At 42.5% G+C, this 12,224-nt stretch overlaps 1 protein-coding gene across 1 annotated transcript in view; it reads right to left on the reverse strand.

Moving 5' to 3' along the window:
* Positions 1–12,224, reverse strand: part of itga9 (integrin, alpha 9) — a 135,531-nt gene that overhangs the window by 58,963 nt on the left and 64,344 nt on the right. The window contains exon 15 of the mRNA XM_020461012.2: positions 10,483–10,643. Within this exon, the coding sequence (XP_020316601.2) occupies positions 10,483–10,643 (161 nt within the window). The remainder of the gene's footprint in view (positions 1–10,482; positions 10,644–12,224) is intronic.

Genomic DNA, 12,224 nt, shown 5'->3' on the forward strand with positions numbered 1-12,224 from the left:
ACCACATACTGTGTGTGTGTGTGTATGGTGAGATTAAGTGGCAGCTATCTAGCCAGTACAAGAGCCATCCAGGAAAGCTTTTAAATTTAGTGTTCTATTGCAGTGGTTCCCAACCTTTTTTGGTTACCGTACCACCACCTACATTTTGCTCTGTCCGGAGTAACACTGAAGTACCCCCTCATGTGCATTTTACCAGTAACCCTATGGTCTCGTGAGTGTTTTACCAGTAACCCTATGGTCTCGTGTGCATTTTACCAGTAACCCTGTGGTCTCATGAGGCTTTTCAAGTACCCCTGTGGATAGGCCAAGTACCTCCAGGGGTCCGCCTAAACTGGGACTGAGATGAGAACGGCTCATAGATTGTCCCAGTCCCTGCTGTCAAATCCACATGGGGACGTCCTCAACAGTATGCTAAACATCTTATGACTCTGCACAATCTAGTGCTGTAATATTGCCGAATCCACTCAATTCTGTCCAGACTGATACCTGCAGACAGTGCAGTATATCAAAGGATATACTCCAAGAACAGGATACATTACATTTTTCCTCTTTATTTATTCCCGTAGCCCTCCTCAGCTCTGACTACATCCCTCTGACTATACTAACCTAGCCATTAAGAGAGTTGGTCCAGTAACAAAAAGGTTGCTGGTTCAAATCCCTGAGCTGACACATCTGTCAGTGTGCCCTTGAGCAAGGCACTTAACCCTAATTGCTCCTGTAAATCGCTCTGGATAAGAGCATCTGCTAAATGTAAATGTAATCCCAAATGACGCCCTATATAGTGGACTACTTTTGACCAGAGCCGAATAGAGTGGCATTTGAGAGACAGCCTCAATGCATTTGAATGTTTTTCCATCCTATTGTTTATGACTGCTGCAAGACGAATTGCCTCTCTGAGGACAATGAAGTTTTCTGAATCTGAATAAATAGAGTGGAGCTGCCGTGACTTTCTTTAGAAACCAGCTGGACACTATTACCTTCCTCCTGCCATGTGGATTCATTGTATCAGTTTCCTCTCTATGCTTGTGTGTGTGTGTATAGCTGTATGTGTGTGCACACGTGTGTGTGTGTTATTGTATCAGCATTCTTGGCCTGCGGTAAATGAAACCAGTTGAATGGCATTGAGGGAATTGAAAATGTCTTACTGCTGCAGAACTGTATAAGGAGGCAAACAAAGCATGCAGTGTGGTTGTGGTGGAAGCGTGTGGCTCTGGCTCTGTCTGCTAACGTGCCAGTGAGGGCTGAGACTCTGGGTCTCAGAGCAGCTAGGTCACTCGAGATCCAAGGCGATATTTGATGTTCGTCCAGGTCCCCAGGATGTCGAAAAGGCCTTCAAAACTGGCCTCTAAGGGCAACGGTGAGCACTATTACCATCAAGTAGGCTTGTGGCTTGCTAGGGCATTGTGGATGGGAGATGTGGATGATGGATGGGAGTAAGCCGTGAGCTCCCACTCTTGTGTAGCTAGCTAGCTTAGCAGGCTATTAGTTCCATTACATTCTCCAAGGAGGATCTACAGTACCAGTCAAAAGTTTGAATACACCTACTCATTCAAGGGTTTTTCTTTATTTTTGTACTATTTTCTACATTGTAGAAAGTAGTGATGATATGAAACTATTAAATAACACTATGGAATCATGTCGTAACCAAAAAAGTATTGAACAAATCTAAATTTAAATATATTCGTCTTTGTGGAATTTCTTTCCTTCTTAATGATTTTGAGCCAATCTGTTGTGTTGTGACAAGGTAGGGGTGGTATACAGAAGATAGCCCTATTTGGTAAAAGACTAAGTCAATATTATGGCAAGAAAAGCTCAAATAAGACATGAAGGTCAGTCAATATGGAAGAAGGAGAGTGATGTTGCTGCACCAGATGCACCAGTTGCTGCACCAGATGACCTGACCTCCACAATCACCCGACCTCAACCCAATTGATATGGTTTGGGATGAGTTAGACTGCAGAGTGAAGGAAAAGAAGTCAACAAGTGCTCAGCATATGTGGGAACTCCTTCAAGACTGATGGAAAATCTTTCCTCGTGAAGCTGGTTGAGAGAATGCCAAGAGTGTGCAAAGCTGTCATCAAGGCAAAGGGTGGCTACTTTGAAGAATCTCCAATATAAAATATTTAAAACATTTTTTAACACTTTTTTGGTTACTACATGATTATGTGTTATTTCATAGTTTTGATGTCTTCACTATTATTGTACAATGTAGTAAAAAATATATTTAAAAAATAAGAAAACCCTTGAATGAGTAGGTGTGTCCAAACTTTTGACTGGTACTGTAGAGAGAATTTTGATTCATCACATGACATTGAGTTTGCAATATGAAGACTTTATTATAAATGAAATGAAACTGTTCCACAAAAAAAATTGCATAGAAAAATCATAACTGGCAGGAAGATCAATAGAAATGGTACAATAACTTGACACTCCAAATGGAAAAGGTTGCCAACCACTGGTGTAGCCTATTGTCGGCAACTTCAGGAGCATAATGGCAGAATCTGTGAAGGCCAGCAGCAGTGGGAGGAGGGTAAGGAACAGGTTTTAATGATCCCTGGCTCACTCTTTAGTCATTTGAGTGTCTTCAATTTTAAACGCAGTGTTTATTAAAGCATCAGACAAGCTCAGTAGCATACATATTGTTGATTTTATTCAAACATAGGGTGTGTCTATATATGGAAAAATACACGTTTCAAACAGACGACTCTCGGTCGACCAATAATTTTGTTGTTGTTGGGGAGAGCCCTACTTCGCTGGCAGTATTGTATATCCTCTAACAGTGTCCTGGCACCACTGGGTATTTAAAGACACATCAACCTATTCTGATGTCTGGACCTTGGAGCTTCTTCTAGGGGAAAAGTTGGTTATGAGCACTGGACATCTGTCTGTTAATCGATGTGCCATTTAGAGGACACTTTTATCCAAAGCAACTTACAGTCATACGTTCATACATTTTACGTATGAGTGGTCCCGGGAATCGAACCCAGTATCCTGGCGTTGCAAGCGCCACGCTCAACCAACTGAGCTACAGAGGACCAAACAACTGTAAACAAGTGAAGATGTCATAGTGACACACAGAAAAGTGACCTCCAGCCTGACAACCGCTGGAGCTAGCTTGGTTAATGCGCACTCTTCGTAACTTCCCATCCTGTGTGTACCAATGAAGTAGACATAGAAAATACAGTTAACGTTTTTTTTCCGTTCCAGTCATTTTATTTCTATGCTGGATTGGTAGTTGATGGGCATATTAGACTAAATGTCAAAAGTTTAAAAGTACAGTTGATGATTTTACAGCTCCTTGAAGACAACGAGTGCTTAAGGTTTAGGTTTATAATATCCAGATACAAAAAGTAGATGAATACTGAGCCAAACCTGCAAGCTATTTCACGATTCATTTTCAAGGGTGTCTGGTGGTGTACAGTCAGCTGAGATACAATAAACAAAGAGATAATGTGCCAATTGCACAAAAATGCCTGAACGTGAGACTTGAAAATGAAGGGTAGAGAATAATATGGGTGTTATTCTCTAGCTCTCAGCTCTTGTAATCACTCACTCAAGTATACACAGCCTACTGGACCTTACTGCTTATTTCAAGCATCCACATCATTCAGCACGCACGCATGCCCCCGCCCCCCCAGTCATTTCAACCACCCAAATCATTCAGCATTCATCATTATAACAACCATGTTTTCCCTCTCTAGAATGTGAGGTATGACTGAGGTAAATACAGTGTGTAGTTTATTTAGCTAAAAATAACTAAACAAAGTCCATCTGGAGGTCTGGTATGCCTTTCCATAACCGTTCACCCGCCAACCAAAACATGTTTAAAATTATCAACATGAAAGACTTATATAATTTCAGGAATTGCTTTAGAAAAAACATGTTATGATTTCACTATTATTTAACTCGCACTCCATAATATTGTGTGATTTACTGAGTGAGTGGTAATTCCTGATATCTGCCTCAGATGTAGGGTTGTGAAGAATTACCCTGTGGTTTCTAATCTTTCTTAGTCCATGTGTACACTGTCCATTACAAGTTAGATCAGAAAGTTAGCCTGAAGATGAATTGATCAACTGATTCATCCAAATCAGGTCCATCTGTGTAAAATAATCTGTTTTTCCTTTGTCCTTTGGCTTGTGCCAACAATCCCCAGAATCTATTTATAGCAGTGAATGAACAGCTATTGTAATAATGGTTAGGCTAATAACTGAAACAACAGAAATAACGTCTTTGTTTTTTACTGAGCAGGATTGATAAACTGCCATGTCTATCCATGGACGGTCATGCCGAGATACAGTACTGTACAAGCAACATAAATATCTTAAAATAGCTCATGACATGGACTGCTACCCCTACCAGTCATACACCAGGCATGGTCAGAGCCAGTCAGTCAACCCCAAACACAGCTACAGCTAGGTTTTCCATTGCATCACCCACCGGAGCCAGCGACAGACAGCGTGGTGGAGTTCACACACCCACCCAACCAGTTCCATTTGACACGACACCACCCTGCTCTTGCTGTGACGTTAACCTCTAATAGTGGGATCCTGTGTTTTAGCCATATGTGTAAGAGGCAGGGTCTCCCGGAGGATGTAGATGGGCACCAGCTGTTTTCCATTAGCATACCTCAGCCAGCAAATAGAAGGCCTGGCTCATGTGGACACACACTTTAGCAAGACAAATGATAGGATGGGCATCTCTCTCCCCAGTCTTTTCTCAGAGTCACAAACAAACATTTAGAGGATTCAATTAAAGTGTGTAATCCCTATAATCTCTATACTATAATATTTTTCTCCCCTCTATTTCCCTCAATCATATGTACAGTATCAAAGGTCAGACTGAAAGCCATGATCACTCTAGTAGTCTAAGCAGTCTGGTGTGGTTAGGTTGGAATTCTACTTGTGCGGGATTCTGAGCTAGCGAAGATGAGTGAGTGCACTGATTCTTTGGTTGGCTTGTGGTGGTGATTTACATTTAAAATTTTACCTTTATTTAACTCATCTATAGAACTGCAGTGTCTATTCCTTGTTCACACATCTGTGTCCGTTACCCCACACAACAGAGTCAGGAAAATATACCCCTTCAATCCAACAATAACCACTACTAATCAGCTATACTACCAGACACCTCATGGTTACATGGGCTGAGCCTACACACTCCTCTTTAAACCTACAATAAGCTAATTCAAACTCAAGATTTCTTCACACAAAATATGTAAGAGTGTGTGTGTGTACGAATATGCGTGTGTGTGTGTGTGTGTGTGTGTGTGTGTGTGTGTGTGTGTGTGTGTGTGTGTGTGTGTGTGTGTGTGTGTGTGTGTGTGAATGTTTTGTGAAGAAAATGTTAAAGGTGTCAAGCGAATCTAATAAAAAATGTAATGCAAAAATAAATGTCACAGAACGTGAAATACAAAAAGGTTATATTGGAAGTTCTAAAAATATGTCACACCTTTGAATAGTAATTCATTGACTAGAAATAATGCTATATCCAAGAGGAAGTGTAATTTTGGCACCACACTATTTAAGTCCACACAGCAGAATAAGTGATCCTCTCATCTCTGGTTAATCAAACAATTGTACATTGCCAATGTTTTTAAACAAAGTTCTGTTTTATTCTACAACACAGCTCAACTCTATCATGACATGTGGTTCTGGCCTGATGAATCCCACTGTCAGTATTACTGGAAGAGTGTTTATCCCTGCAAGTACATTAAAGCACACAGTGCCAGAGAGATGCCAGTTAGTTACGTACGTGGCACACACCAGATGTCAAAGCTAATCTACAGTACACTACTGCCCACCCAGAAACACAGAGGCTGCGTCCCAAATGGCACCCTAATCCCTTTATAGTGCACTTAGGGCCCCACATAGGGTTTGGTCAAAATGAGTGCACTATAAAAGGAATCTGGTGCCTTTTGGGATGCAAAAAAAAAGAGATAATGCTGTATGGAACATGTTTACTTTGGGAATTAACAATACAATACTTCTTATTGCGTACCTACAATTTACACAGTTGAAGCTAACAGTTTATGCTCTGTCTGATTACAGCGTTAAATTAGAAGAGGCAACCCTAAGTGTCTAAGTATCAATGACTACTATAGTCATCTAGGAGTACCACTGACTCCACAAAATGATCCCCACTTCACTGGGATAGATCGGATGAATAAACATAACTTTTCATTGTTTAAGGCTCGATAACTGTGTTATTATGTGTAGTTGAAAGCCTCACATATGACATGACTAAGTTGTGTGTCTTAAGTTAAAAGAACAGAATACAACAGTATACGAAGCCTCAGCCTCACACATTACCCAGTATGATGAATGAGGATTATTATTGTTACAACTGTTCTGTGCAATGTAGTGATTTATATAACAGGTGGGTCTAATCCTGAATGCTGATTTGTTAAAAGCACATTCCAGCCAGTGTCTATTCCACAAGTTATCACCGGCTAAATCTATGACGTTAAAATGCGTATTTACTCTGTTTCATCTGACTGCACAATCCACTGTATCAGCCCAGCTAAGCAATTTATAAACTTGATCTCCACTATAAAAAGCATCTAGCCATTATCTCATTTCTTTTAGAGTAACATTTAGTTTTCAACAGCGAAGATTTGTATAAACCTTGCTGTCTGCAACATTGTTTCAATATTCAAATTGGATCTCTAGCAGTCCCATAGTGATGAACGTCCCGTCTCGTCGGGAGTGGCGACGAGACAGAGACAGCTTTTTTCAACCATTTGAAATCATGATTCATTACAGTATATGTCCATTTTCTATGACAGGCTAAATCGCGCCTCATTAGCTCAATGTTATGAATGTATCGAAATAAATTTCACTAGAAAACAGCTTAAACAAATGCAAATACAGCTACTTTGCTGTTATTATGGCTGCACATTTTGATGTGACTGTTAGCTGTAGTAGGCTAGCTAGCAAGCAAGGGATAAGAACTTTGCCAGCCAGTATGGCAATGGAACATTTAGACTGAACAACTGGGTCGCGTCCATAGACACAGAACAAAAAGACTGAACGACTGGGTCGTGGGTCCATAGACACAGAACAAAAAGACTGAACGACTGGGTCAGGTCCATAGACACAGAACTAAAAGACTGAACGACTGGGTCGTGGGTCCATAGACACAGAACAAAAAGACTGAACGACTGGGTCAGGTCCATAGACACAGAACAAAAAGACTGAACGACTGGGTCAGGTCCATAGACACAGAACTAAAAGACTGAACGACTGGGTCGTGGTCCATAGACACAGAACAAAAAGACTGAACGACTGGGTCAGGTCCATAGACACAGAACAAAAAGACTGAACGACTGGGTCGCGTCCATAGACACAGAAATAAAAGACTGAACGACTGGGTCGTGGTCCATAGACACAGAACAAAAAGACTGAACGACTGGGTCGCGTCCATAGACACAGAACTAAAAGACTGAACGGCTGGGTCGCATCCATAGACACAGAACTAAAAGACTGAACGACTGGGTCGTGGTCCATAGACACAGAACAAAAAAACTGAACGACTGGGTCGCGTCCATAGACACAGAACAAAAAGACTGAACGACTGGGTCAGGTCCATAGACACATAACAGACACAGTCGTATCTCTGTCAACAGAACCAATAGAACGAACGTCCTGCGGCTTGGGTAGCAACCCTAGATTTGTTTCCTGACTATATCTTGTGGAAGGATGAAATAGTATGATACATTCAATAAAATAACCTTTTTAATGAAAATATGTCAATCATTATTTGAATATGTTGGTAACCCGTTGTATAAAAGGGATAATGCCATCGAAGCCGGTGTTTGGAGGATATACTGGAGGATATACTAAACAACACCCATGCCAATATATCCTCCAAATACTGTCTTCTCAGGAATTATCACTTAAGTATACGTATCACAGGGCTGTATGGGTGGGTAGAAGCTCTGGGTTCAGGGATCTTTTAAATACTTTGAGTGTTTGCGTTAGCCTGCCTGGAGTGCCAGATGGGCGGGGTTTGCAGTTTTGGAAACTATTCTATTGGACAATTAAACCAGGCAAGCACAGATAAAGTATAAGAGTTTTTGAATGGTGTTTGAACCCTGGGCTGTTTGGGGGGGGGGAGAGAGAGAGATGAAGAGAAGGCTAGCATTATAATGACAGATCCTTTCACTGCATAGTTCAGTCGGGCTCAGCCTCCCAGGGAGAAATGAGCCTGGGGTCCACTGTGAAGAATGCCAGTAAAATGTACAGGCTCTGTGTGGGGTGGGACCTCTGGTCCCCATTAGCAGGAGGTGAGACATAAATGTACACCCTCAGACCTCAGGACATAGGACCGCTCTATTGCCGCTTCTGAATCAGCTGGCTACCATAAAGTAACTAACTACTTATGAAGTGACAATGGAGCGTCTGTCTACTGTTTTTACTGAGTACGAGAAGCTTTTGTCTGCACATTAAGATCCATGCAAATTGCAGTCGTTAAAACTTAGTTTAAAAATAGGCTTTGTTAGAGTTCTAGGCTATACTATCTGAGAATAGTGACAAAGGTTTACTACTGTGACAGAAAGCTTGGAAATTAAATGACTGAAAATTGCATGGCTCAACAGTGAGTGTGGAGGGTTCTTTCTCCAGTTTAAGTCACATATTTCCCTGCTAGTTAGCTATGTTGTCTGTGTAATAGATTACTTTTCTGCCTCCTGTTTCTACAAGGCCCTCTCTGTCCATCTGGAGCGTGAAGTCACAAGCTCTGCTGGTCGGCTACTGCGTATCAACCTAGCGGTGCCAAAAGCCATAGTCTGCCTATGTAAATAACGATCACCAGAACGGACAATTAAAAAAAAAAATATATATATATATATATATATATATTTTATTTTATCCCTTTTTCTCCCCAATTTCATGGTATCCAATTGTTATTAGTAGCTACTATCTTGTCTCATCGCTACAACTCCCATACGGGCTCGGGAGACGAAGGTTGAAAGTCATGCGTCCTCCGATACACAACCCAACCAAGCCGCACTGCTTCTTAACACGGCTAGCATACAACCCAGAAGCACCAATGTGTCGGAGGAAACACCGTGGACATGGCAACCTTGGTTAGCGCGCACTGCGCCCGGCCCGCCACAGGAGTCGCTGGTGCGCGATGAGACAAGGACATCCCTACCGGCCAAGCCCTCCCTAACCCGGACGACGCTAGGCCAATTGTGCATCGCCCCACGGACCTCCCGGTCGCGGCCGGTTACGACAGAGCCTGGGCACGAACCCAGAGTCTCTGATGGCACAGCTGACGCTGCAGTACAGCGCCCTTAACCACTGCGCCACCCGGGAGGCCCCAGAACGGACAATTTTTTGGGGGGGAGGCCTGCCATTTTGGCCTCTATTTCTTTTAAATTATGATCAAGTTCGATGACAAAGTGGAGAACAGAGGATGACAGAGCGGAGAACAGGATGACAGAGCAGTTGCACAAATGATAAAGATAGCCTACAAATATATAAAAATACAGAATCAAGATAAAATAATTGTATAAATTATATATAAATCCAATCTAGCCTAACAGAGTTGCGATCGGTTGGTTTTTGACTGTTTATGTCCAAGGCTTCCGTTATTGACGGCGACATCATCTTGCAGCATTGGGTTTACTCTCTCAGGCAGAATGAAAACGACTACATCGGCCATTATCCTTTGAGCGCTTCAAATTCAAATACTTCCGGCTTCATGCGCCATCGGGAGTTTTCCCTAAGAATACGTGGATGAGGTCAGCGCTATCACTATCAACTGGTTTCAATGTCTATGGTTTCTACCCATTTGGAGATGACAGCACAGTCAAAGTAAACAGTGGTTTTGTGAACCATTATGACCGCCTGCCTTTCACCTTTGACCTGACCCAGCAGGCTACAGTCAAATACCAATCAAACAGACTGTTGAACTGTCATACACACATGCAACCACACACATCAAGGACAACAACCACCCGAGCCACTGCCTGTTCACCCCGCTATCATCCAGAAGCCGAGGTCAGTACAGGTGCATCAAAGCTGGGACAGAAAGACTGAAAAGCAGCTTCTGTTAAATAGCCATCACTAGCACATTAGAGGCTGCTGCCTATATACATAGACTTGGAAATCACTGGCCACTTCAATAAATGGAACACTAGTCACTTGAATAATGTTTACATATTTTGCATTAATCATATGTATAAACTGTATTATATTCCATCTTATCTTAGTCTATGCCGCTCTGACATTGCTCGTCCATATATTTATATATTCTTAATTCCATTCCTTTACTTAGATTTGTGTGTATTGGGTATATGTTGTGAAATTGTTAGATATTACTGCGCTGTCGGAGCTAGAAACACAAGCATTTTGCTACACTGAGTGTACAAAACATTAGGAACACCGGCTCTTGCCAAGACAAAGACTGATCAGGTGAATCCAGGTGAAAGCTATATGACTGACTCCCTCATATGACTGCGGTCTAGGAACTCACCTTAACGTATGCAGTGTACTGGTGGCACTCCACTGTGTTGATGTCCAGACTGAGCTCGTTGCTCACAGAGCTCATCTGGGCTCCGTTCTGAACAAAGTACACTCTAGAAGGCTGGCTCCTCTGTCTCTTATCCACATCAGCTGTCAGGTTATACAGCAACTCTGGGAAAGAGGAATCATGGGTTAGATAAAGCTAAGTCATGTTTCACTTCACACAGTCTGAATAAGACATATTAATACAGTCAAACATAGGGGAGAGAGAGGCCCACATGTGTTAGTTAGAGAGGCAATGTAAGGCTCCTAATAGCACCTTTTAATAGTGACAATGTTTCGATCCAAGGTGGATCTTAGTCAGATCTAGGGCTGATGCGGTGACGTATTACCTCCACACTGGCGGTCACGTGTCATGAAGGCAGTCAAATTCCACATGACTGTATAGTTACTGTAATTAGGCTTCTCCAAGCTCTGATGCTGCTGCTGGTCATTAGTAGCCTACCAAACTTGCTAACTACAATAGACTCAGCACTACATTGTCCCTATAATCACTCTTGACTTCAATGCAAATGTATTAGAAAATCGAATCAAACACTTCATGAGCTCATGTTGCTCAACATTTCTATAGGCTATGCAATTGCGGCAGAAAACAGAGTGATGGCCGCTAATAAAAAGAGGAGGATCCCATCAGCTTTCTATAGGCTAGGCCACCTAAATTTATTTCTCAACTTTCCTAATATTAAGCACATTGCTTATATTTACAGCAGGAGTATAGCCTACCTGGCTGGCATGAACATAAACCACGGGGAATAGCATCCTCCATTTGCTATTTAAGTGCATAGATGACATGTATTTTTTCCCGCTGCCTCGTTTCGATACAGGTGCATGATAATGGTCCATTCTAAATTAAAACAAATGTCACACATACATTACTTAGTATATGTAAAGACCAGATTAAATTGGGTAGGCGCCCCCCCCTTGGGTTGTGCCGTGGCGGAGATCTTTGTGGGCTATACTCGGCCTTGTTTCAGGATGGTAAGTTGCTGGTTGAAGATATCCCTCTAGTGGTGTGGGGGCTGTGCTTTGGCAAAGTGGGTGGGGTTATATCCTTCCTGTTTGGCCCTGTCCGGGGGTATCATCGGATGGGGCCACAGTGTCTCCTGACCCCTCATGTCTCAGTCGCCAGTATTTATGCTGCAGTAGTGTCGGGGGGCTAGGGTCAGTCTGTTATATCTGGAGTACTTCTCCTGTCTTATCCGGTGTCCTGTGTGAATTTAAGTATGCTCTCTCTAATTCTCTCTTTCTCTCTTTCTTTCTCACTCTCGGAGGACCTGAGCCCTAGGACCATGCCTCAGGACTACCTGGCATGATGACTCCTTGCTGTCCCCAGTCCACCTGGCCGTGCTGCTGCTCCAGTTTCAACTGTTCTGCCTGCGGCTATGGAATCCTGACCTGTTCACCGGACGTGCTACCTGTCCCAGACCTATTATTTGACCATGCTGGTCATTTATGAACACTTGGCCATGTTCTGTTATAATCTCCACCCGGCACAGCCAGAAGAGGACAGGCCACCCCTCATAGCCTGGTTCCTCTCTAGGTTTCTTCCTAGGTTTTGGCCTTTCTAGGGAATTTTTCCTAGCCAACGTGCTTCAACACCTGCATTGCTTGCTGTTTGGGGTTTTAGGCTGGGTTTCTGTACAGTACTTTGAGATATCAGCTGATGTACGAAGGGCTATATAAATACATTTG

This window comes from Oncorhynchus kisutch, linkage group LG25 (assembly GCF_002021735.2).
Source record: "Oncorhynchus kisutch isolate 150728-3 linkage group LG25, Okis_V2, whole genome shotgun sequence".
NCBI classification, from domain to species: Eukaryota; Metazoa; Chordata; class Actinopteri; order Salmoniformes; family Salmonidae; genus Oncorhynchus; species Oncorhynchus kisutch.